The sequence below is a fragment of the Salvelinus sp. IW2-2015 genome, linkage group LG7 (assembly GCF_002910315.2).
Source record: "Salvelinus sp. IW2-2015 linkage group LG7, ASM291031v2, whole genome shotgun sequence".
NCBI classification, from domain to species: Eukaryota; Metazoa; Chordata; class Actinopteri; order Salmoniformes; family Salmonidae; genus Salvelinus; species Salvelinus sp. IW2-2015.
In genome coordinates, this window is record NC_036847.1 from 16,038,071 (window position 1) to 16,065,712 (window position 27,642).

General features: G+C 41.1%; 1 protein-coding gene across 1 annotated transcript in view; it reads left to right on the forward strand.

The window, feature by feature from the left end:
* Window positions 1-26,158, forward strand: part of cntn3a.2 (contactin 3a, tandem duplicate 2) — a 68,480-nt gene extending 42,322 nt beyond the window's left edge. The window contains exons 17-23 of the mRNA XM_023991139.2: window positions 9,007-9,077; window positions 9,970-10,204; window positions 14,366-14,475; window positions 17,271-17,457; window positions 17,866-17,978; window positions 18,263-18,428; window positions 24,465-26,158. Of these exons, the coding sequence (XP_023846907.1) occupies window positions 9,007-9,077; window positions 9,970-10,204; window positions 14,366-14,475; window positions 17,271-17,457; window positions 17,866-17,978; window positions 18,263-18,428; window positions 24,465-24,562 (980 nt within the window). The 3' untranslated portion in view covers window positions 24,563-26,158. The remainder of the gene's footprint in view (window positions 1-9,006; window positions 9,078-9,969; window positions 10,205-14,365; window positions 14,476-17,270; window positions 17,458-17,865; window positions 17,979-18,262; window positions 18,429-24,464) is intronic.
* The last annotated feature ends 1,484 nt before the right edge of the window (window positions 26,159-27,642 follow it).

Genomic DNA, 27,642 nt, shown 5'->3' on the forward strand with positions numbered 1-27,642 from the left:
CGATCTTCATCATCATTCAGATCGTTCAAAAATGTGTGGATACAGTGCTAAACTTGAAGAACTCATGGTTCTCTGTGGTTCTCTCTGTGAAGTGACATTATGTTGTTGCTCGCTAGTGCGGTCTGCAGAAGAAACAATATACTGTACAATGTAACAACAATTGCTCACAAACGGCACAGGTGTGAGATTTGTTTCACTATAGAAGCACTGGTCCTCTTAAATTGTAATTCCAGGTTGCACAAAAATATTTTGGGGCATATGACTGTCAGGTTTTGGCCAGGACTGTTCAGGTTTTGGTCACTAGATGTCCCCATTGCACCTTTTTTGTACCTTTTGTTTTTTCCTTGCTCTAATTATTGTTTGCACCTGTGTGTCGTTCCCTTGTTAGTATTTAAACCCTGTGTGTTCCTCAGTTCTTTGCTCAGTGTTTGTATGTTAGCACCCAGCCCCAGCCTTGTTGTGAACATATATTTCTCTTATTGGATTTTCCAGAGGTTCTCTGGTTTAGTGCTTGTGTATTTTTGAGTAGTCTTTTGAGGTTTGTTTTTCCCTGCTGTTTTTACCACTTTGTGGAGTTTCTTTGTATTTTGGAGGATATCCATTTTGTGCCTCTTGGCTTTATTTTTGGACGTGGTGGATTTATATTCTTTGCCTGAAGATCTTGTCCTTTTATTAAACCACCATCTCTAGTACTGCTGAGTCTGCCTCATCTTCTGGGTTCTGCCGACTATTAGTGACTGTTTCTCTCACCGGGTCCTGACAATGACGGTCTGCTCTGCCATTGCTCTTCTTCACAAAAAGGCTGTATACAGTCATGCTATAAGACGAAAATAGGAAAATAATGGAACCGTGATAAAACTATGAAATAGCTCCCCAAAACCATCTGATGTATATATGTAATTTATTACTAGAATTTTGATCACAGACCTTCCCAAAAATACATTGAATTGAGTTTTAATATGCTCGACCCTGCTCCATTGTTTTCAATGTAATTCCGTTTAAAATCTGGCTCCCAGTGTGGCTTTACTTCCGGGTTATTATGATGCATCTGACTCAGTGCTTGATTTAGGCCGGAACTGTCCGGAGTGCCGTCACGGCACCTCCAATTTTGGGGGAACGTCGTATGGGCTCCTCTATAAAAGAAAGTGCCTTATCACCAGCCTGGATTCACACACACACAGCGTAAAAAAAAGGTTGATCAAAGCGGAATTAAGGCGAGATCTGCAATGAATAACAATGGAGAGTGGGCATTCATATCCTGATTCCACTGTTTATTTGCCGCTAGTCTGTGAATCCGGTGTATACGTGCCAGTAGTCTGTTCGAGTTTGAGAATTCGCAGATTGAGAATGCGCCAGACTGAATGTGCAGGATGTGCTGTTCCAAATTGCCAAATGAGGGTTCTTACGGTCATGAAAATCCTGGAAAAGTCATGGAATTTTAACATGTTTTCATTTTTTAAATATATGCTCAATCACTTAAAAATGTACATATCAGCCATGATCAGAATGAGGCCTACCCTTCAGTGCGTCTCTCTGTGTGTGCTGTGCTTCATCTGCATGTGTGCCAGTGCGAATGGGCTGTTGCTCGAGGAGAGAGAGACATTTCAGCAGCAGGTAGCCTAGAAAATAATTAGATTAACTATATAGCCAATTCAAAACATAGCTTGTAGTACGGCTAGTTATCTCGCTAGTTAACTTTTTAGCTATAAGCATTAACGTTGTAGACTCGTTGTCGTCTTTCCACCGGCACTGTTGAGAAATACTGTACGATTCAAAAGTTGGACACACCTACTCATTCCCAGTGGCGGAAGAAGTACCCAATTGTCATACTTGAGTAAAAGTAAAGATATCTTAATAGAAAATGACTCAAGTAAAAGGGAAAGTCCCCCATTAAAATACTACTTGAGTAAAGTCTAAAAGTATTTGGTTTTAAATATACTTAAGTATCAAAAGTAAATGTAATGTTAATATATGTTAAGTATCAAAAGTAAAAGTATAAATAATTTCAAATTCCTTATATTAAGCAAGTAATTAACATTTTTGGATAGCCAGGGGCACACTCCAACACTCAGACATAATTTACAAACTAAGAATTTGTGCTTCGTGAGTCCATGAATCCACCAGATCAGAGGCAATAGGGATTACCAGTGATGTTCTCTTTATTAGTGCATGAATTGGACCGTTTTCCTGCATTAAAAATGTAAAGACTACTTTTGTGTGTCAGGAAAAATTTATAGAGTAAAAAGTACATTATTTTCTTTAGAAATGTAGTGAAGTAAAAGTTGCAAAAAAAAAAATAATAAAGTAAAGTACAGATACCCCAAAAAACGACTTAGTTTTCTTTACTGAAGTACTTTACACCACTGCTGATTCCAGGGTCTTTCTTTATTTTTACTATTTTTTACATTGTAGAATAATAGTGAAGACATCAAAACTATAAAATAACACATATGGAATCATGTAGTAAACAAAAAAGTGAAACAAATCAAAATATATTTTATTTTTGAGATTCTTCAAAGTAGCCACCCTTTGCCTTGATGACAGCTTTTCACACTCTTGGCATTCTCTCAACCAGCTTCATAAGGTAGTTACCTGGAAGGTGTGCCTTGTTAAAAGTAAAATAGTGGAATTTAWTTCCTTCTTAATGTGTTTGAGCCAATCAGTTGTGTTGTGACAAGGTTGGGGTGGTATACAGAAGATAGCCCTATTTGGTAAAAGACCAAGTCCATATTATGGCAAGAACAGCTCAAATAAGCAAAGAGAAACGACAGAGTATCATTACTTTAAGACGTGAAGGTCAGTCAATCCGGAAGATTAAGAACTTTGAAWGTTTCTTCAAGTGCAGTCGCAAAAACCATCAAGGACTATGATGAAAATGGCTCTTATGAGGACCGCCACAGGAAAGGAAGACCCAGAGAGTTACGTCTGCTGCAGAGGATAAGTACATTAGAGTTACCAGCCTCAAAAATTGCAGCCCAAATCAATGCTTCACAGAGTTCAAGTAACAGACACATCTCAACATCAACTGTTCAGAGGAGACTGCGTGAATCAGGCCTTCATATACAGTGGGGCAAAAAAGTATTTAGTCAGCCACCAATTGTGCAAGTTCTCCCACTTAAAAAGATGAGAGAGGCCTGTAATTTTCATCATAGGTACACTTCAACTATGACAGACAAAATGAGGGGGAAAAATGCAGAAAATCACATTGTAGGATTTTTAATGAATTTATTTGCAAATTATGGTGGAAAATAAGTATTTGGTCAATAACAAAAGTTTATCTCAATACTTTGTTATATAGCCTTGTTGGCAATGACAGAGGTCAAAGTTTTCTGTATGTCTCACAAGGTTTTCACACACTGTTGCTGGGATTTGCCATCTCTCATGCAGATCTCCTCTAAGCTATGTGATTGTTGTGGTGTGCGTGGGCAAACACGGATTTCAACTCCATCCAAAAGATTTTCTATGGGGTTGAGATCTGGGAACTGGCTAGGCCACTCCAGGACCTTGAAATGCTTCTAGAAGCCCACCTTCGTTGCCGGGCGTGTGTTTGGATCAGTCATGCTGAAAGACCCAGCACGTTTCATCTTCAATGCCCTTGCTGATGGTGATTGTTACTTTGGTCCCACTCTCTGCAGGTCATTCCATTAGGTCCCCCCGTGTGGTTCTGGGATTTGCTCACTCGTTCTTGTGATCATTTTGACCCACAGGGTGAGATCTTGCGTGAGCCCCAGAATCGAGGGAGATTATCGTGGTCTTGTATTTCTTCCATTTCTAATAATTCTCCCACAGTGATTTCTTCAAACCAAGCTGCTTACTATTGCAAGATTCAGTCTTCCCAGCTGTGCAATCTACAATTTTGTTTCTTGGTCCTTTTGACAGCTCTTTGCTTGGCCATAGTGGATTTGAGTGTGACTGTGTTAGGTTGTGGACAGGTGTCTTTTATACTGAACAAGTTCAAACAGGTGCCATTAATACAGTAACGAGTGGAGACAGAGAGCCTCTTTAAGAAGAAGTTAACAGTCTTGAGGGCCAAGAATCTTGCTTGTTTGTAGGTGACCAAATACTTATTTTCCACCATAATTTGCAAATAAATTCATTACAAATCTTACAATTGATTTTCTGGAATTTTTCTCATTTTTCTGTCATTTTGAATGTACCTATGTGAAAATTACAGTCCTCTCATCTTCTTATGGGAGAACTTGCACAATTGGTGGCTGACTAAATACTTTTTTGCCCCACTGTATATATATTTTTTTCACTTATTAACCAGGTAGGGCGTTGACAACAATGTCTTCATTTAAAATTGTGAACCTGGCAAGCATAAAAGCCAAGCGTTCGCACATACAACAACGACAAAGTTCAAATGGAGTAAACAGAAGCATACAGTCAATTAATAACAGTAGAAAAAATAATCATATACCAATGTGAGTCAAATGGATGGTGAGATAAGGGAGGTTAAATAGGCAAAAACGGCCATGGTGGCGAATAAATAACAATTATAGGAAGTTAAACATTGGAATGGTAGATTTTGCAGTGAAAATATGCAAAGTAGAAATAGAAATAATGGGTGTGCAAAAGGACTTAAATAAATAATAAAATAACAGTACGGGAAAGAGGTTATTGTTTGGGCTAGTTATAGATCTTAATGTACAGTGCAGTTAATCTGTGGAGTCTGACTCTGACAGCTGGCGCTTAAGAGTGAGGGGAGTAAGTGTTTCCAGTTTGACAGATTTGTGTAGTTCGTTCCGCAGTCATTGGACGCAGAGAACTGAAGAGAGAGGGCAAAGGAAGGTTGGCTTTGGGGGTACCAGAGAATAACCTCTGGAGCGCGTGCTAAGGTGTGCTGCTATGGGTACAGCGAGCTGCAGAATAGGGACTTTACCAAGCAGGGTCTTGTATAATGGACAAGGAGCAGTGGGTTTGGCGCGAGTTAATGAAGCGAGGGCCAGGCAACGAAGATTTACTAGGTCACAGGTGGTGGTGTATATGGGCTTTGGTGCACAAAACGAGGCACTGTTGATAGACTGCATCAATTTATATGAGTAGGGGTATTGCGAGGCATTTTGTAAATGAACTCGCCGAAGTTGAGGATCGGTAGATTGGTCAGTTTTACGATGGGTATACGTTTGGCATGGGCATGAGTGAAGGATGTTGTGTTGCGAAATAGAAGCCAATTCTAGATTAAATTTTGGATTGGAGATTTGATGTGAGTCCTGGAAGGAGAGTTTACAGTCTAGCCAGACACCTAGGTATTTGTAGTTGTCCACATATTCTAAGTCAGAACCGTGCAGAGTAGTGATGCTGGACAGGCGGGCAGGTGCAGGCAGCGATCGGTTGAAGAGCATGCATTTAGTTTTACTTGTATTTAAGAGCAGTTGGAGGCCACGGAAGGAGAGTTGTAGGCCATTGAAGCTCGTCTGGAGGGTTGTTAACACAGTGTCCATAGAAGGGCCAGAAGTATACAGAATGGTGTCGTCTGCGTAGAGGTGGATCAGAGACTCACCAGCAGCAAGAGCAACATCATTGATGTATACAGAGAAGAGAGTCGGCCCAAGAATTGAACCCTGTGGCACCCCCATAGAGACCGCCAGAGGCCCGGACAACAGGCCCTCCGATTTGACACACTGAACTCTATCAGAGAAGTAGTTGGTGAACCAGGCGAGACAATCATTTGAGAAACCAAGGCTATCGAGTCTGCCGATGAGGATGTGATGATTGACAGAGTCGAAAGCCTTGGCCAGGTCAATGAATACAGCTGCACAGTATTGTTTCTTATCGATGGCGGTTAAGATATCGTTTAGGACCTTAAGCGTGGCTGAGGTGCACCCATGACCAGCTCTGAAACCAGATTGCATAGCGGAGAAGGTGCGGTGGGATTCGAAATGTTCGGTAATCTCTTTGTTGACTTGGCTTTCGAAGACCTTAGAAAGGCAGGGTAGGATAGATATAGGTCTGTAGCAGTTTGGGTCAAGAGTGTCCCCCCCTTTGAAGAGGGGGATGACCGCAGCTGCTTTCCAATCTTTGGGAATCTCAGACGACATGAAAAAGAGGTTGACCAGGCTAGTAATAGGGGTTGCAACAATTTTGGCAGATCATTTTAGAAAGAAAGGGTCCAGATTGTCTAGCCCGGCTGATTTGTAGGAGTCCAGATTTTGCAGCTCTTTCAGAACATCAGCTGACTGGATTTGGGAGAAGGAGAAATGGGAAAGGCTTGGGCGAGTTGCTGTGGGGGTGCTGTTGACCGTGGTAGGGGTAGCCAGGTGGAAAGCATGGCCAGCCGTAGAAAAATGCTTATTGTAATTCTCAATTATAGTGGATTTATCGGTGGTGACAGAGTTTCCTATCCTCAGTGCAGTGGGCAGCTGGGTGGAGGTGTTTTTATTCTCCATGGACTTTACAGTGTCCCAGAACTTTTTTGAGTTTGTGTTGCAGGAAGCAAATTTCTGCTTGAAAAAGCTAGCCTTGGCTTTTCTAACTGCCTGTGTATATTGGTTTCCAACTTCCCTGAAAAGTTGCATATCACGGGGGCTGTTCGATGCTAATGCATGGTCGAATTGCTGCAAGAAACCACTACTAAAGGACACCAATAAGAAGAAGAGACTTGCTTGGGCCAAGAAACACGAGCAATGGATATTAGACTGGTGGAAATCTGTCCTTTGGTCGGATGATTCCAAATGGAGGTTTTTGGTTCCAACCGCCGTGTCTTCGTGAGACGCAGAGTAGGTGAACGGATGATCTCCTCATGTGTGGTTCCCACTGTGAAGCATGGAGGAGGAGGTGTGATGGTGTGGGGGTGCTTTGCTGGTGACACTGTCAGTGATTTTTTTAGAATTCAAGGCACCCTTAACCAGCATGGCTACCACAGCATTCTGCAGCGATACGCCATCCCATCTGGTTTGAGCTTAGTGGGACTATTATTTGTTTTCAACAGTACAATGACCCAACACACCTCCAGGCTGTGTAAGGGCTATTTGACCAAGAAGGTGAGTGGTGGAGGGCTACATCAGATGACCTGGCCTCCACAATCACCCGACTTCAATCCAATTGAGATGGTTTGGGATGAGTCGGACCGCAGAGGAAGGAAAAGCAGCCAACACGTACTGAGCATATGTTTTGAACTCCTTCAAGACTGTTGGAAAACCATTCCAGGTGAAGCTGGTTGAGAGAATGCCAAGATTGTGCAACGCTGTCATCCCGGCAAAGGGTGGCTACTTTGAAGAATCTAAAATATATTTTGATTGGTTTAAGACTTTTTTGGTTACTACATGATTCCATATGTGTAATTTCATAGTTTTGATGTCTTCACTATCTTCACTTTACCTAAAATGTAGGTAAATTACTAAAAATTAAGAAAAACCCTGGAATGAGTAGATGTGTCCAAACTTTTGGCTGGTGCTGTATATATATTTTTTTGTTTTAGCAAAACAGGTGGGGCTCAAAATAGGTGGGGCTCTGCCCCTGCCCTGAATGACGGGTCGCCACTGCTCCTGCACCTCTCATCCCAAGTCAAGCACTGATATGACAGTTGCTTCTCTTTACATTTCTTGCTTTGTCCGAACCTAGCATTGAATCAAGGCGATTTGTCGCACTATGCAGAGACGTCCCAAGGATCCCGGATAGCATGGACGACGCCACTAGTTGCCACAAGTCATGAACCCCCCCTATTTCTACAATTTATTTTCTTGAATCTAGCCCTAACCTTAGCGCTAACCATAACCACACTGGTAACTTTTGCCTAACTCTAACATTAAATTATTACATTTTGTGGTAACTAGTGTAAACCATGTAGATGTTGATCTTTTCCGAGGCGCAGGTTGCTCGGCAACCCTCCTGGACTTGCCCGGGCAGGCCTGCCCCTCACCCGGCTACAGCCAGCGTGAGAAACTTGATGGCAAAAGTTTGAGATTTAAAAAATTCTGACCCACTAAACATCTTATACAAAGCAAGTGAACTTCAAAACGTGGTGTAGTTTTATTGGGATTTGCAGCTGTTGTTTGTAAGTAATGAATCTACTAGCTCCTGAAATAACTTACTCATCCTTTAATATAGACCACATGGAAAAATTTATAAATCAGATTTTCAATATGAATAAAGACTGCATTTTGACATGTCCCTCGTGTTTTTCTGACTTCTAGAAGAGTTTCAACGTCATTTCTGAAGATTATTATTTATTTCACGTGATTAATTTAGCTTTGTCCCTCATTTTAAGGTCAACGCTGTTAAGTGAACTGAACTCTCGTTTTAATATGGTGATATTATTCCCCCAAAAAACAAAAAAAKWTTGAACATCTAGTAGTCAAATCATAGTGTAAAAGCAGGTGAGTTGGATCTACTGGTGTTTTGTGGTGGAAAACTGAGACGGATGACAATAACACGTCAACCCTGTTTCCTATAGATAGATAGGCTAGAAATGTTTTAGCAATTACATTTTTTTGTGAAGCTTGCATTCAATTGCCCCTCCCTGTTGCACACAGCAAGCTTCCATTCTCCATGTCACAAGAGTTATGGCTAATTTAATATGAAATTAAACCCTGTTACGTCAACCCTGTTAATTGGCACTTACTTTATTAATTTTTCTTTATTACTTTATACAATTTTCTATAACAGAATGTCATAGGTGAAATAGTTTTTTTTGTGCAAATTACACTACCCAAAAGGCACTCAACTGGTGGAATGACCCAGCTYTTGGATACAACCCTCCTCCAATCGGGCCTGGGCTCAAACAGTATTTGTTTATATAAAAGATTCTCAAGCCGTGTTTAAACGAGCTTGCCTGGCGCAGTGGAACCAATGGAATTGGAAGTCCCAAAACTACAAACCCCAACCATCTGGAACTCCAGACAGGCTCAATCAAATGTTCAAAGTATAAAGCAAAACAAATACTATTTGAACCCAGATCTGCTTCAAATAGCTGTGTCAATACAAATGTCTCAAGCTATCTGAAACAAAAGACATGTGCCCATGTGCCAGACTAGTGTTGTCATAAACATGGTCTCTGTTGTGTAGTTCCTGATGCTGCACCCACTGATGTTGGAGGAGGGGGCGGCAGCAGATCAGAGTTGGTTGTTACATGGGAGGTAAGTCATCTTTTGTTCCAGTCTCCTCTAATTTATTTATTTTACCGTTATTTAATTAGGCAAGTCAGTTAAGAACAAATTCTTATTTTCAATGACAGCCTAGGAACAGTGGGTTAACTGCCTTGTTCAGGGGCAGAACAACAGATTTTTACCTTGTCAGCTCAGGGATTTGATCTTGCAACCTTTCGGTTACTAGTCCAACACTCTAACCACGAGGCTAKCTGCCGCCCCTGTAAAGGGAAACTGTTGTCCTTACTTGTATATCATTGAATAAGGTGCTTATTATTTTACATTAAATCAGTTAGTTGGCTTGTGGGTGTTGTAAATCCAGAGCTGTTGAAATGTGGCTCCGGAGCAGCGGTTGTAATTCCTTAGCTGAGGCGCCCGTATAAGCACTTGGCAAACAAAAGCAGAACATGCCACCTGACAGATGAATTGTTTTCAATTAATGATACTTTGAATGGTTAAAAGGGTACAATTCAATCAAATCAGAACCTTGGAAATCCCACACTGCTGCAAAACTGCAGTACTGCAAAGTTACATCAGAACAAATGTTTAGGCATCATAAGTGCCAAACAAATAATGTAATGATGATATAAGCTAAATACATTAAGAATTCTACTCTTCACCTAATGTGTTATTATTGAAAAGATTTAATTTCAATAACTGTGGGAATAATGTTCCATTAAAAAGGCTTCAGGGAAATATATAATGCTCCCAATAGTTTTAATATCTGCTTTTCTTGCTCATTTCAATTATAGTCAGGTAGCAAAGAAAACAAATTTGCAGGTCATGGTTGTGAGATTGGATGTGTTGGTGTCTGGCGTGATGACTCTCTGAATGTGTGTTTTGTATGTGTTTTAATATCACTATAGTTGTGTTTCACTCCCAGCCTGTTCCCGAGGAACTGCAGAATGGTGAGAGCTTCGGTTACATTATCGCGTTCCGTGGCCTCGGTGAGATGACCTGGACCCACGTCGCCACCTCTGCTCCAGGGGCATCCCGCTATGTGTACCGGAACGACAGCATCGCTCCCTTCTCACCCTTCCACGTGAAGGTGGGAGCCTATAACAGCAAAGGGCAGGGCCCGTTCAGTCCCGTGGTCACCATCTACTCTGCAGAGGAAGGTGAGAGATAAACCATGTATACTCCAACAGTTCCAAAATAATGTCCTTTCCTTGCTTCATTGGTTTCCACAACCACTCATTTGAAAGGGTATGATAGGATTTATTCCATGTACCCTGACTGTTTGACTGTATTAAAGCACAAGGCGAGACCCAAATGCACGCATAGGAGGCCAGATGGTTGGAGTCTTACAATGATTATTAATCAAAAAGGGTAGGCAAGAGAATGGTCGTGGACAGGCAAAAAGGTCAAAACCAGATCAGAGTCCAGGAGGTACAAAGTGGCAGACAGGCTTGTTGTCAAGGCAGGCAGAATGGTCAGGCAGGCGGGTACAAAGTCCAGAAACGGCCAAGGGTCAAAACCAGGAGGATGAGAAAAAGGAGAATGCAAAAAGGAGGAGAACGGGAAAACCACTGGTTGACTTGGAAACGTACAAGACGAACTGGCACAGAGAGACAGGAAACACAGGGATAAATACACTGGGGGAAACAAGCGACACCTGGAGGGGGTGGAGACAATAACGAGGACAGGTGAAACTGACCAGGGTGTGACAGACTGTTGTACTGTGTGTCCAAAATGGCACTCTATTCCCTATATCGTGCACTACTTTTGACCTGAGCCATAGGGTGCTATTTCAGACACAACCCCAGTTCACATATTGAAAGAATGCATTGTTGTGTTAGGGAGGTGCACATTATGATAATATACTCAAATGTAACTATAAATCAATCAAAACAAAGCGTACCCCACTTTATTTGGATAGTCCCCTAACCATGGTCTACAAATGCTCAAAATATCAACAAACTATCAACTGCAACACTGTTGATTGAAATACAACAACATGCAAGAATTAGAGCTAGTGTTAGGGTTAGTGGATAGCTAGTTTAGTTTGTTGAATATCTATAAACCACCTATAGGGGACTATCTTAAAGTAACTGTCCAGTGTTTCCACATTTCTATGAAATATATGTATATATAATTGTATAATTATTTTAAATATGAGTGAAATAGTTTTCCATCCAACAAAATGGGGATTAAGTAGGTTAAAAAGCAGCTTTTCTGTGTTGGAAGGGTGTGGGAATATACCAGTCATAAAAAATATGAAGTTGAGTAGACAGCTGATTGGCCAGCTCATCCTCTTCAGGAAAATGACATCATCATTTACGAGGAAATAGCAACAAAAAAAATTAAAGGTCTGTTTGAGATACAAGTTTGAAGTGGGATTTGTGAAGTGTTTTTTTAATCCAATTTATGCTTTGGCCACAAATACAAGTATAGGATGAGTCATATAATGTCAACAACATTATTTGGGTATGAATTAACAGAATATTAACTTTTAAAAGTGAGATTTTCACTGGACAGTTACTTTAAATAAAGTACCAAAGTTAATATACTCAGCAAAAAAAGAAACGTCCCTTTTTCAGGACCCTGTCTTTCAAAGATATTTCGGGAAAATKCAAATAACTTTACTGATCTTCATTGTAAAGGGTTTAAACACTGTTTCCAATGCTTGTTCAATGAACTATAAACAATTAATGAACATGCACCTGTGGAACGGTCGTTAAGACACCTTCAGCTTACAGACGGTAGGCAATTAAGGTCACAGTTATGAAAACTTAGGACACTAAAGAGACCTTTCTACTGACTCTGAAAAACACCAAAAGAAAGATGGCGCCAGGGTCCCTGCTCATCTGCGTGAACGTGCCTTAGGCATGCTGCAAGGAGGCATGAGGACTGCAGATGTGGCCAGGGCAATAAATTGCAATGTCCGTACTGTGAGACCCTAAGACAGCGCTACAGGGAGATAGGACGGACAGCTGATCGTCCTCACAGTGGCAGACCACGTGTAACAACACCTGCACAGGATCGGTACATCCAAACATGACACCTGCGGGACAGGTACAGGATGGCAACAACAACTGCCCGAGTTACACCAGGAACGCACAATCCCTCCATCAGTGCTCAGACTGTCCGCAATAGGCTGAGAGAGGCTGGACTGAGGGCTTGTAGGCCGGTTGTAAGGCAGGTCCTCACCAGACATCACCGGCAACAACGTCGCCTATAGGCACATACCCACCGTCGCTGGACCAGACAGGATTGGCAAAAAGTGCTCTTCACTGACGAGTCGCGGTTTTGTCTCACCAGGGGTGATGGTCGGATTTGCGTTTATCGTCGAAGGAATGAGCGTTACACCAAGGCCTGTACTCTGGAGCGGGATCAATTTGGAGGTGGAGGGTCCGGTGTGTCACAGCATCATCAGACTGAGTGTTGTCTCAAACGCTGTGCGTTACAGGGAAGACATCCTCCTCCCTCATGTGGTACCCTTCCTGCAGGCTCATCCTAACATGACACTCCAGCATGACAATGCCAACAGCAGTATGGCTGTTGGCATTGTCATGCTGGAGTGTATGATTGTCATGCTCATTCTGTGCATGATTTCCTGCAAGACAAGAATGTCAGTGTTCTGCCATGGCCAGCGAAGAGCCCGGATCTCAATCCCATTGAGCACGTCTGGGACCTGTTGGATTGGAGGGTGAGGGCTAGGGCCATCCCCCCAGAAATGTCCGGGAACTTGCAGGTGCCTTGGTGGAAGAGTGGGGTAACATCTCACAGCAAGAACTGGCAAATCTGGTGCAGTCCATGAGGAGGAGATGCACTGCAGTACTTAATGCAGCTGATGGCCACACCAGATACTGACTGTTACTTTTGATTTTGACCCCCCTTTGTTCAGGGACACATTATTTCATTTCTGTTTGTCACATGACTGTGGAACTTGTCAGTTTATGTCCTCAGTTGTTGGGAATACTTGTTATGTTCATACAAATATTTACTCATGTTAAGTTTGCTGAAAATAAACGCAGTTGACAGTGAGAGGACGTTTCTTTTTTTGCTGAGTTTACAATAAACCAGTGGTCACCAACCGGTCGATTGCTATCGACTTGTCGATCTCCAAGGCATTTCTAGTCGATCACCAAACATTTCTGTAGAAAACCCAACGATAAAGCCTTGTGTTCTTTTTTGTTGTTGTCTCGGGCTGTTGGTGGTAGGTGCAGCCAATTCAGCTGCCCTGCGCGCCATGTAGGTAAACTGTTGCCAATTCATGTGTCTGAAGGTAGGCCTGGAGAGGAAATCAAGTGCATTATGCCACCGCTGGCCAATCAGATTGCTCAGGTGACCGAGTCTGCAGTTACCTAGCAGGCATAAAAGAAAACTACGGCAAAATTGATACTGTAAGATTCCTAACGTTTAAAACCATGAGAGACTGTCAATGAATACAGCAAAGAGCTGCTGTTTTTGAGTGAGTTAATGTTTAAGTTCMTACTCAGCACTGTCAACACTTTGTATTCAACACTTTTTTAACCCATAAAATGCGCGTTCTTCCTATTTCCACTCAGCGCTACAACAAGCAGTGCAGCAGTAATGAATGAGTAGGAAAGTGTATATAGGCTTGCGTTGTTGTTATTATTAGCGGCTTGGGTCTTTTTTAATATCAAGGAATATTTCACTTTCTCTGTTCATAGGAGTAACAACATGGAATTGTGCATGAGGCAGAAATAATGCGGTGCGGTGCGACTCGAGTTTCGCCATCAGCTGGAAGACGGTGTCCCTTTTTGGTCAGTGTCAGTGGAGGAAAGGGAGAGCGAAGGGATGTTGAGAGACGTCCCTCAGTCTGCTGCTCTTTCCCTCCGCTGAGACTGACCATCAGATGCAGGCACCATCAGCCCAGTAAAATAAAAAGCAAATTATTTAAATGTATGCCTACTCAGCTGTGCCTCACAAGTAATACAACAATGGAAATATTACCAGTGTGATCATATAGCATACCTCAAATTTTAAAAGAATGTCCCGAACAACAGTGCATTGGCAGGTAAATTCATGCAAAGCCAGTATGCTGTTTAATGTATTGAGCCTATAGCTTACTGCACAGACCTCATTGCAACAGTATTTTTTTTAAATTTTAAGTCGTGTTAATAAAAAGCGGTAGATCTCGGCATGCATTTTCACTCAGAAAGTGATCTTGACTCAGAAAAGGTTGGTGACCACTGCAATAAACTGAAGGATCATAAATGTTTGTTTGAAAGGGGTTGTCTTTGTCTGTAGAGTCGTTTGCCTTGGTTGTTTTTCAATAATGGGTGAAACTCTCCTCGGTTGTGTCTTTTCAGAGCCGAGTGGTATGCCAGGAGGAGTTTGGGCCAGAAGTGTTTCCGCCTCAGAAATTGAAGTGAATTGGCAGGCTCTATCCTTTACTCCTGAAAGAGTTCTCGGCTACGAGGTATATTTCCTGTTTTAAATGTAAATGAAACAGCGAGTTTGTGCAACACAATTACAATGCCTGTCGTCACCCACAGTGTACCTCAAAGCCTCAACTTCAAAACGTCATGTTCCCATGGTAACGGCTGATTTAATTGGATGACTTGTGTGGCAAATTATACAGGCCTTCACAGCAGCATCCTGAGAGCACTTTGTCCCTTTTAAAGAATACAAAGCAAAATGCTGATCTACCTGCTTTTTTACTTCCTGCCACCTGTACTCAACACCACAAACACATGACGCAGGCTGTGTTTTTGGGCCAGAAACATGCCAAGCATTTAACCACTTTCCAGAACCTTTACCCTAAACCAGGGCTGCCAACTTTTGAAGATAGGAAATCTCACTCCAAGCTATCATAAATCTGAATGCTCTACCCAAAAGCAAATTTTCTGCAATTCTGTATATTTTCACACATCTTTGGCCGTGACCAGGGTGGAATAATTTTTTTTTWAATTCAAGATTAATTTAAAATTGAATACACACTCATGGCCAAAGCTCAACGACTTGGTTTTAAGTTACTTTAAGATTATTTGAACATGAAATTTGGAGACTGCCAACTGGTGGAAAATGCTAACATTAACGGTTGGTGGCCGTGGCTAACCATAGGATGGATTGCAGTCTCTCCTTGTCCATAAGAAATAAACAAGTTAAAATGTAATTAATTTGGTGAACTATCCCTTTAAATTAGGAATGTAGAAATTCATGCATAGAGGAAGCTCCCCAAGAAGGTTGGCCACCCCTGATCTATGTTTCCCAAATACTGGGGATTTGAACATGTGACATTCTACAAATTACCCCACATTCAAAAAGATCTAATGAATATCAATCTTCAGGTGGTTGAGGCTGATTTTCAAAACCTTTCTATCATCTTTCTGTACATAGGAAACATATTTTGCATTCATACCTACCACATCTGTCTAGCAGCTTGTGCACAGTACTAAAATGACAAAACAGGATATTTGAGACAGGGGCATTTCAATATAGCCTATTCTCATTTTATGACGTAGCCTATATTCAGCACTGCCCATAAATGCGTACATAAATGAATAGCCCTCATTGAATAGCCCTCATTGAATTGTTAAAAAAACTAAAAAGATCCATTCAAAGACAAGTTGGCATATCAGATTTCACATTTAATTACACCAGCAAAATTGGTAAGAAGTGAAATAGTATAACTATGGGGAATAACAGTAGTGTTCTTGTTAAGATAGGCACACAAATTAATATATATGTGACCGACCGGCTCAAATCGGTCTTATATAACAAAAGTTGAGATGTTTTTTTACATTGGATAAAATTAGAGTATCATACAATGGTTTATCATACACTACAGTTGAGAAACAATGGGAAAGTAATTTTGCTTTGAAAGTTTTTGAGGAAATGGCCTTTGAATCTTTTGGTACAAATACTGGAGAGCCCTTCAAAAAGACAGAAGCGTCCGATATGGCAGACCAATCCAAACTCATCTCTCAGCATTTTCAGCCCACACATTATCTCAGCCAATCATGGCTAGCGGGAAGGTTGGTGACTTTTTAAGTGGCTTAACCAACTAGGCTCGTAATTGAACAATTTTATTCGTATTTACAGATGGCATACAAGTTTGTTATTAAGGCACATGAAAGTTCACATGTTCAGAAGGCATTCTGCCAACAAAAAAAATAGTTTATGTTCAAATGGATCTCTTGTGAAGTAGTCACCTGCGACATATGCCTAGTTTCCTGAAGCGGGTCATATATTTAGCCCATTGTAGGGGATGGATATTGTTCTAATGACTTAGACCAAATACATTATTGTGAAAGACCCCCCCCCCCCCCCCAACTAGAGCCAGTTAAACATTTGGGTTCCCAATCTGGGCAAAATAATATTCATGATACAGTAATACAAAATCAGGTCACCCTTCCAAAATTCCTGCTGAACAAATGATGTGAATAATGTGACCTATGGATCTGGGCTAATGCAAGTGGTGAATTAAATCACTATGGTAGGCTATATTATCGCATACTGTCAAAAGGAAGCATTTTGCGACAGGGGCAGGTTGTGACAGCAAATGTATTTGTTGATAATTATGTGTACAAAACAGTGCTACAAGTTGTTGTGCTGCTCTTTGACAATTGAGTTCATAAACTTTGTTCAGCGTAGAACGAAGATGCCTGTCCAGTCTGTCGTGGCTGTCTTCCACAATCGTGGGAGGTGTTTCTTTACAAACACGTATCCAATCACCATTTGTACCTGACCCTTACTAAACCAATCACAAGCCTCAATGTGACGCGGTTCACAGTGCGGTGGCAGGAAGCTGAAGCATCTCCCAGGTTGAGATGCCGCGGTTGAAATGTGAATGCACTGAATATACACTGGATTAAATAGAAAATAAAAGCAGTACTTTTTTCAATGCATGAGAAATAAGAGGTGTGGCGTGTGAAGAGGGTCAAATGTGTGTGTCTCACCCCCAATGCCTGGGAGTTGACAGCACTGCCCTAAACTTAACCTTAAACCTAACCTTTACCAAGTTCTTGCTAAAAGTATCACCCTTCGGGATTCATGAAAATAATTACCTTAAGCGAGGCGGGAGTAAAAGGCGTATAGCCAACCAGAGCTCAGATATTAGCATAAACCAAATCCCCAGTTTGAGATGTCTCCACATGTCCACAAGTCTGTAGCATCGGATGGTTGTTTATTCAGTGTGTCAATGTGTTTACTTCTGTCCCTATTCAAGTAATAGATGAAAAAATAAACTCCCATTTCCTCCAATTTCAACAGGTGGTGTACTGGGAGGATGACACCAAGCCAGAGACGATGGGGAAAGTGAGGGTACCCGGGAGTCAAACCTCAGTCACTGTTAGTGGCTTAGAGCGAAACACTCAGTATTTTCTCACAGTCAGCGCTTTCAACACAGCTGGTACTGGCCCTTTCCTCCCCGCCATCAACGCCACCACCAAGAAATCACGTAGGTGTCTTGAACACACTAAAATACTGACCTAGACGGTCAATGGAGGGAATTCCATCAATTGCTCAGCAAAAGGGAAAATGTATTAATAAACTGGACAAATGTGTAGTGGACAGAGGTGTAGTGTTCACCATTCTTTTTAATTAATGCCAAGTGGGGAGGACAGAGGAGGGCGTTAACGTATTTCGGCACGTTTACTTTTTGTCACGGCAGTGGTTGGGAAATGGCTCTAATTTAAAGGGTACATTTTAACTGCATGGTGGGTAGCTGTCAGGAGAAAAGTGTGTAGAGTAGAATGAGCCAAGCCATAGAGACACTATGACTGGTGATGATGACTGGGTGAGGTCATGACTTGTTATGGTAACATACAAAGAAACTTAACGACAGAATGCTGCTTGTGTCCAACAGCACCCGGACAACCTCCTCTAAATGTTGAGTGGACCTTGATTGGCTCCCAGATCACTATATACTGGGAGCCGGTGGTAGCCATGGAAACAGAGTCAGAGGTCACCGGTTACCAAGTGAGTTCATATTATCCTCAAACTTCCCACTTATTTCCAAACTAGTAATGGCAAATTAGTCCAGCTACATATTTATCAATATCTGCTGTACTACATATTTCTGCTGTACCTACATCTTTTAGTTATTTCTGATACATGTCCAGGAAGAATCACATACCTTGAGTGGTTGTCTGGTCCATCACCCAGTATAGTTTCTAATGATAAATCCCATCCTAATTTTTCACCAATCAACTTGCTGATTATGAAGAATGCTACTCCATGTTTTCTATTTTCCCCCCCGTCAGCTGTCTTACAGGAGTCTGAAACATAAGGAAGAGAACATGCTCTTGACAAACAATTCCACAGCCGAGCTGACCCTCGTTGACAACGAAGACTATGTCATCCACATAAGGTCGCTGAGCGAGGGAGGGCTTGGCCCAGCCACAGATCCCATCCGCATCCACAAACTAAGTAAGCTGCTCATAATGTAAAGCATTAACTGATCTGGTTTCAGCGAAAATATACAGTACCAGTCAAAAGTTTGGAAACACCTCATTCAAGGGTTTTTCTTTATTTGTACTATTTTCTCCATTGTAGAATAATAGTGAAGACATCAAAACTGAAATAACACATATGGAATCATGTAGAAACCAAAAAAGTGTTAAACCAATCAAAATATATTTAAAATTTTAGATTCTTCAAAGTAGCCACCCTTTGCCTTGATGACAGCTTTGCACACTCTTGGCATTCTTTCAACCAGCTTCAACTGGAATGCTTTTCTAACAGTCTTGAAGGAGTTCCCACATACTATGAGCACGTGTTGGCTGCTTTTCCTTCCTCTGCGGTCCGACTCATCCCAAGCCATCTCAAATGGGTTGAAGTCGGGTGATTGTGGAGGCCAGGTTATCTGATGTAGCCCTCCATCATTCTCCTTCTCGGTCAAATAGCGCTTACACAGCCTGGAGGTGTGTTGGGTCATTGTCCTGTTGAAAAACAAATGATAGTCCCACTAAGCCCAAACCAGATGGGATGGCGTATCGCTGCAGAATGCTGTGGTAGCTATGCTGGATAAGTGTGCCTTGAATTCAAAATAAATCACTGAGAGTGTCACTAGCAAAGCACCATCACACCTCCTCCTCCATGCTTCACGGTGGGAACCACACATGCGGAGATCATCCGTTCACCTACTCTACGTCTCACGAAGACATGGCGGTTGGAATCAAAAATCCCAAATTTGGAATCATCAGACCAGACCAGTCTAATGTCCATTGCACGTGTTTCTTGGCTCAAGCAAGTCTCTTCTTCTTATTGGTGTCCTTTAGTAGTGCTTTCTTTGCAGCAATTCGACTATGAAGGCCTGATTCACGCAGTCTCATCTGAACAGTTGATGTTGAGATGTGTCTGTTGCTTGAACTCTGTGAAGCATTTATTTGGGCTGCAATTTCTGAGGCTGGTAACTCTAATGAACTTATCCTCTGCAGCAGAGGTAACTCTCTGGGTCTTCCTTTCCTGTGGCGGTCCTCATGAGAGCCAGTTTCATCATAGCGCTTGATGGTTTTTGCGACAGCACTTGAAGAAGCTTTTAAAGTTCTTGAAATTTTCCAGATTGACCTTCATGGCTTAAAGTAATTATGGACTGTCGTTTCTCTTTGCTTATTTGAGCTGTTCTTGCCATAATATGGACTTCGTTTACCAAATAGGGCTATCTTTTGTATATCAACCCTACCTGGTCACAACACAACTGATTGGCTCAAACGCATTAAGTAACTTTTAACAAGGCACATGCATTCCAGGTGACTTCCTCATGAAGCTGGTTGAGAGTATGCAAAGCTGTCATCAAGGCAAGAATTTTGATTTGTTTAACACTTTTTTGGTTACTACATGATTCCATGTGTTATTTCATAGTTTTGATGTCTTCACTATTATTCTACAATGTAAAAATAAAGAAAAACCCTTGAATGAGTAGGTGTATCCAAACTTCTGACTGGTACTGTATTTGTTAATGAAGATATTAACAAAATACGATAGGCCCTTGGACAAACTTAATGTGACATAATGTGATGTTTCAATCCCCATCGGGACAGGGGCAGGTTATTAGAAATGGATGGATCTTGGAAATATGTGTAGACCGTGTGTGTTGAATCAAAGAAGAGATTGACCGGAGTCTTTTGTAGATTTAATACGTTCTGCTCACAAAGGAGAAGCAGTTCAGAGGGACCAAGAGTCTTGTCTCAGCTTATATCCAAAACTAGTTATATCTATATTATGTGAGTGCATATTGTCATTATATTACCATCAGGTAGTTACAGCTGAGATGGCACTGGAAACACTATTTCCATCAAGATGAAAACAGTTTTTCAACAGTTTTTCTCTAGATTAAGTCATTTAGGAACTTGATAACCTAGCCAAGACAGTTTGTCCTCCTGTGACTGCCCTCTTTTGGGCTCCGCAGGCTCATATTTTGCTGAAATATGCAGCACAATCTATCTATGTCACTAAGTTTCACTTCCCTTCTCACTGGATACTATATTACCTTCCTGGGAGACTACAGGAGGAGACCTCTTCCTTTCCTTTAAATGCTAATTAGAGGTTCAAGCAGCGAAGCTCGCTTTGGGCCCACAAAAGGCTAGAGCCGGCACTGTTTATTGTTTTTGTTGAAGTTCATTATTAGTAGTTCGAGCTGCAAAGCATTGAGAAACCCTATTGTCATTATTTTTAAACCGGTTCTTCCATCACAGAAAATTAACATGCAAATGTCTGTGAGATGGTAAGGCCTAGGAGGGTGCATCTTGGCATGATGGTAAAGGCTTATAGTCCACACCCTCTCATGCAATGCCATGCCAGTTAGCCAGATGGTGGCGCTATAACACACAATTGAAAATGCCCCTCACCCCGTTTGACCTAGAGTCGCAAAATACGTAGGTACATAGGTCCGCCATGATGGATATTCCTCCATTCAGAATTTTGTGGAAAACACTGGGCAGACCTGGATGAAACTTGATATATAGCATCTATGGACCAAGGTCTCTGAAAACAATATTTTTCCGACTAGTATCACAAACAACATGGCAGCTATGGACAAATAAACATTAAAGTGGGCGTGACCTGACACATAAATGCATATGACTCTGACATGGATATTTATATTGATACATTGTAACAAACACTGTCAAGACTCAACATATGCAAGCACATGCAGATTAACAACACTGTGGCTCTACGACAGGCACATATTTATATCTATTGATCTGTTTGACTTTGGCACACATGCTCAGCGATGTGAGCCTAGCAAACCTCTAGAGTATGGTCAGTTTGGCCCAAGGTGGCGCTGTTGGACAGGAAAAAACATTAACGCAAGATCATTGGCTTATAACGGCCATGTTGTTTAAACTAGAGTCTTAGAAAATAAAGACGTGGGTTTTAAGACGTGGGTCCATAGAAGCTATTTACCAAATTTGGTGTCCGTCGGTCCAGTGGTTCTGGCAAAAAATACATTCAGTTGTCAACATCATTAAACATTTTTAAAAATCCATCAAAAGCATATTGCATGATCTATTTGATATGGAGTTATGATATTTGGCAGGTGTGTTAAAGTTAGAATCCTTAGTTGCAACATCGATTTTTAGACATAAATGAATGATATACACTAAGTGTACAAAACATTAGGAACATAGACTGACAAGTTGAATCCAGGTGAAAGCTATGATCCCTTATTGATGTCACCTGTAAAACCAATTCAATCAGTTTAGATGAAGGGGCGGAGACAGGCTAAAGAAGTATTTTTAAGCCTTGAGACAATTGAGACATGGGTTGTGTATGTGTGCCATTCAGATGCAATTTAAGGTCCTTTGAACGCGGTATGGTAGTAGGTGCCAGGCGCACCGGTTTGAGTGTGTCAAGAACTGCAACGCTGCTGGGTCTTTCCACGCTCAACAATTTCCTGTGTGTATCAAGAATGGTCCACCACCCAAAGGACATCCAACCAACTTGACACAACTGTGGGAAGCATTGGAGTCAACATGGGCCAATATCCCTGTGGAATGATTTCGACACCTTGTAGTCCATGCCCCGAGGAATGGAGGCTGTTCTGATGGCAAAAGGCGGCAAACTCAATATTAGGAAGGTGTTCCCAATGTTTTGTATACTGTGTATACCCATTGATTCTTGAAGAATATAACTTATATATGCCTCCATGAGCTTTGTTCAACTGTAWTACCCCATCAGAACCCAAGATATAAGCTTGTTTAACTCCAATGTTTGTAAACAATGTAAATGTAAACCAACACTGTATATCCTCAAAACATGGTTAAAAGTACACTGAACAAAAATATAAACTCATCATGCAACAATTTCAAAGATTRTACTGAGTTACAGTTCATATAAGGAAATCAGTCAATTGAATTGAATTAATTAGTCCCTAATCTATGTATTTCACATGACTGGGAATACAGATATGCATCTGTTTGCCTCATGCAGCGCGACACATCTCCTTCTCATAGAGTTGATCAAACTTTTGATTGTGGCTTGTGTAATGTTGTCTCACTCTGCAATGGCTGTGCGAAGTTGCTTGATATTGGTTAGAATTGGAACACGCTGTCGTACACGTCGATCCAGAGCATCCAAAACATGCTCAATGGGTAACATGTCTGGTGAGTATGCAGGCCATGGAAGAACTGGGAAATTTTCAGCTTCCAGGAATTGTGTACAGATCCTTGCGACATGGGTCTGTGCATTATCATGCTGGAACATGAGGTGGTGGTGGCGGATGAATGGCACGACAATGGGCCTCAGGATCTTGTCACGGTATCTCTGTGCATTCAAATTGCCATCGATAAAATGCAATTGTGTTCTTTGTCCGTAGCTTATGCTTGCCCATACCATAACCCCACCGCCACCATGTGGAACTGTGTTCACAATGTTGACATCAGCAAACCGCTCTCCCACACGACGCCATACACGCTGTTTTCCATGTGCCCGGTACAGTTGAAACCGGGATTCATCTGACAGTTTCTGACAGTTTGTGCAGAAATTCTTTGGTTGTGCAAACCCACAGTTTCATCAGCTGTCCAGGTTTCTGGTCTCAGATGATGCCGCAGGGGAAGAAGCCAGATGTGGAGTTCCTGGGATGAAGTGGTTACACGTGGCCTGCGGTTGTGAGGCTGGTTGGACGTACTGCCAATATCTCAAAAACAACCGTTGGAGGCGGCTTATAGTAGGGAAATTAACATTGAATTGTCTGGCAACAGCTCTAGTGGACATTCCTGCAGTCAACAGGTCAATTGCACGCTCCCTCAAAACTTGAGTCATCTGTGGCATTGTGTTGTGTAACAAAACTGCACATTTTAGAGTGGCCTTTTATTGTCCCCAGCACAAGGTGCACATGTGTAATTATCATGCTGTTTAATAAGCTTCTTGATATGCCACACCGGTTAGGTGGATTGATTATCTTGGCAAAGGAGAAATGCTCACTAACAGGGATGTAAACAAATTTGTGCCCAAAATTTGAGAGAAATAAGCTTTTTGTGTGTATAGAACATTTCTGGGATCTTTTATTTCAGCTCATGAAACCAACACTTTACATGCTGCATTTATATTTTTGTTCAGTATATAATTTTTACATCGTGGATGGTCAGTCATTGTATACATAGCTCTGTCTATGAATTTGAGAGTGGTTACATTTCTCCAGGCCCATCCCTCAGCTTTTTACCAAAACAGAGGCGGGGTGGCAGCTCTGTTATTGTTTCAACTAGGGATTCTAGCTTTAAGGAGTACAGAAGTAGCTCATCGAGAATCCCATTTTGTCCTGATAATGGCACTGTGGTGCCATGAGTTTTGAACCCAGCTATGGTTGCTTGCAGCTATATTTTGTAATATTGATATTCTGTGTTGAGCCACTGAAAAGGATGGAGAGGATTGCATTCTAAACTGGCCTTATTTATAAAATGTATTTTCAGATAAGAAGTGTCCCCCCCCTCTATGGTGTATATTTGTTTTGTCTGAAAATAAAGAAATAGAGTCTGTATTTGTACTTCTTTTTTGTTTTCCTTTAACACCCATTTTGTGTGGAAGCACAAACCGTATTAGAGCGAAGCAAATTTGCTTCGCCCTAATTTTTCTCTTGAGTCAGCTTTCATTTGGTCTTAATTGTTATATTTGATTATGTAACATGCTGTGTTGAAGGCATGTGTTAATTAGCTAGGGATGTATATTAATAGGAATGCATTATTATTCATGTGAAAATGACATGGGTAGTGTAAGTTGGTCTAGAGGTAGTGCTGTCGACTCTGGACTACATGTGTCGCCCCTGGAGACCAGGGTTCGATTCCCTAGTCCCACCCCTTCACTATTTGATTTGTCTGCATCTCATAACTGCTATTTGGCTCTATTATATAAAAAAATAGGAGGGGGAAAAAACACAAAAATAACATTACATGGGGCAAATTACGTTGAGGTACTATCTCTCTCTGTTTCGTAAATCCTTAATGTTGGTGTTGTGCTTTGTTCTAGGTATGAGTGCGCGAGGCTCGAAGGCCTGGAGTCTGAACACATCCCCTGTCTCTCTGCTCCTCAGCATCGCATTTTCAACGTTCAGGTCTACATCGTGACAGAATGTCAGGCTACTATCTGGTTTACAGATAAAATAAGCTGTCTCTGCTCCATTCCAAATGACCCATCTACAATTATAATTTTTTCTAACTGTGTGAAAGTAATGGTAGAGACCATCCATTTTGGAGGCAAGACAATAAGCGCATTCATTTAGGGAGTTTGTGAAGAAATATTTGTTGTTGTTTGGGCACATGTTTTGATGAACATTGTGTTAGGTCAAGTGCTGTCAACTTCTGAAGGTATCTGCTTGGGTTGTACATTTTAGGTGGATGTTCAGATGAATGCGCTGTTTTGACTTTTTGGAGCCCTGAATGATACAAATGCCTTACTTCCATTCATGTGCCAAAGTAGTTTGAATCGTTTAGTTGTAGGCTAAATGTTAAGCTAGCAATGCCATGCTTTTTTCCCCTTCATATTTTCATTTGTAATTAAACCTTGTCACACTCAAAGCTAGTTATGAAAGTTATTACCTATGGTAATAATACTTGTCATTTAAACTTTCAAGGTTGCGATATGAAGTTGACTTTTGTAATTTTGACGTACTCTGAGGTGGTCATCGAAGCAAAAACTTTTACTGGTGTTTGGCTGAGCCAAGTTAAGTTCTCTTGCTTACTCATTGAGTAGACACCATTTGCCTGTGCCTGTGCCTTTGAAGATCTGTGTAAGAGTGTGACAAAGAAAATCGCTTCACTTGACTTATAGTCAGTGTTGTGCAGCATTTCAGAGCTCTTTAAGTGATCATTATCGTATAATTATGTGCTACATGAAACCCATAAGACGAGAGCTGTTTGAGAGAGTGCAAGCCATTTTCTTAATGTTTTCATTTTGTCATTGTGGTAGAGACTTGATTGTATCACGAGGGCTCCTTACAACTATAATGAGACAAAATCTAAAAACTGACCTTACAGTGGATGGATAGATTGCTTTTAATAGGAGGACTGTCTTTACCGCACCGCACCCACTACCAATATGACACCCACCTGGGTGATGCACGGCAGCCATTTTGTGCCAGAGTGCTCGCCTGTTGCGTGGTGAAAATGGTGCCAAATGTGCCAGTCTGACATTGAAATTGAGCCACTAGCTGAGACCCAAGCAGGCAAAGACATTTACCCCCAAGAAATCCATGGAGCCTTACTGTATATGGAACTCATGCATGACATTGACTTATAGTCAGCTGGGTTAAATATGTACTAGACTTGCCTATCATTTGTTCAAGGTTCAATTAGCCTTTTCTTGAAACTTATGTATTGTACTATAGGCCCTACATATTTTTCAGCGTAGCCTCAACTGCTCAGGTGTTCGGGCTTTTACACACCAACTTCACTGGTCATAAAGCAGAGAGCAGCTATATCAGACGGCTGACAGCACATGATGCAGTGGTCTATTTAATGCCCTGACTTGACAAATGAAAAGTCTGATATCTGCCATGATTTAGCAGCAATTAAAACATATTAATAAATTAGAGTGAGCCTAGGGGCCTCTATGGGAAAGGGCATAGGACTAATGGTTCTATGACACCACAGAAGATTAATGTATCAGGATTCAGTGAGAGGAGCTAAATCAGAACGATTCCATCAGATGGAAAGATGGTTGTGTGTGTGTGTGTGTGTGTGTGTGTGTGTGTGTGTGTGTGTGTGTGTGTGTGTGTGTGTGTGTGTGTGTGTGTGTGTGTGTGTGTGTGTGGTGTGTGTGTGTGTGTGTGTGTTAATAGGATGCATATTACCTTGCTTCTCTGTGTGTCACAGATCAAATCAAACACTATTTGTCACATAATGCCGAATACAACAAGTGTAGACCTTACCAAGAAATGCTTACTTACAAGCCCTTAACCAACAGTGCAGTTCAAGAAGAGTTAAGAAAATATTTACCAAATTAACTAAAGTAAAAAATMTAATAAAAAAATAATAAAAAGATGACGTTGTCTTTTGGAAGGCCAGTGAGTCATTTTTATAAAGCTCTAAATAATTTATTGCTCTGGCAATCAAACATTTGGAACATTTTTGTGCTCACTTTCAAATAGAATAACAACACCATGAAGTTGCACATCTGCGATGGTGTAAACTGAGTTGTGTTTATTAAGCACCAAATGGAAGAAAACTAACTCAAACATGGAGGGACTACCTGGACCAAGAAAGGCTCCTTTTCACTTCCCATTGAAAAATGTTTTCCATTGCGTGCCCTAATGAGCACGATCCAAGTTCAACCGATACGTTTAAAAAAGGCAACAGTTGTAAAGGGCTTTGTTGGATGATAAGATCAGATCTCATTACCACTGCTGGCAACTTAAAGAAAGCTGTCTTTGAGTAATGTGTTTTTGTTGATATGCTTGTTTTCGTGGCTTTCTCGTGGTTCATCTGTACACTCTGTTTTATTTCATTACAAACCAACCAGTGTTTACAAAAGAAACTGTATCTTTATGACTGATTTCAATGTTTAACTGATTAGAAACTCACAATATACAGTCTATGAACTTTGTGTCCTTGATGCAGAAAGGTCACCTCCATCTTTGTTTTGTAATGTATACCGTAAGTACTGTGGAGATCTTGTTTTTTTATGTTTGATTATAGGCTTTTTTAGTTTTGACAATTCTACACAAAGGTCAAGTGTTGCTTTAAAGAGATAAAAAATATAAGTTCTAACTTGTTTAGAAATACATTTTGATTGGTCTGTCGCTCCCGTGTACTATGATATGGACCAATGCCCTCAAAGGGGTGTAAAACCTTGAAGGAAACTTTAATTTGATTTGTCCCTATTATGCAATCCCTATTAAATTCAAGAATTCTTAACTATACCAGAGTGATATTGTGACGATTTGGTCAACGGACAGCAACGTTTTCCCTTATGAATGGTACTTGGAAAACCGATCATCTGTTTTTTGTAGCACTATATTTGTACAACATGATTCAAACTTATTGAGCTTGACTAATGCATTATTAAAAGTAAAGACTGACATCAAACAGTACTGTATAGTTAATTGGTCACCTATAATGCCAGTCTTTCGTGACAAAAAAGTTTAGGGGCTGTGGTTAGCAACACTTGGTCTTTATGTTTCACACTGCAGTATTAAAACAATGTTAAG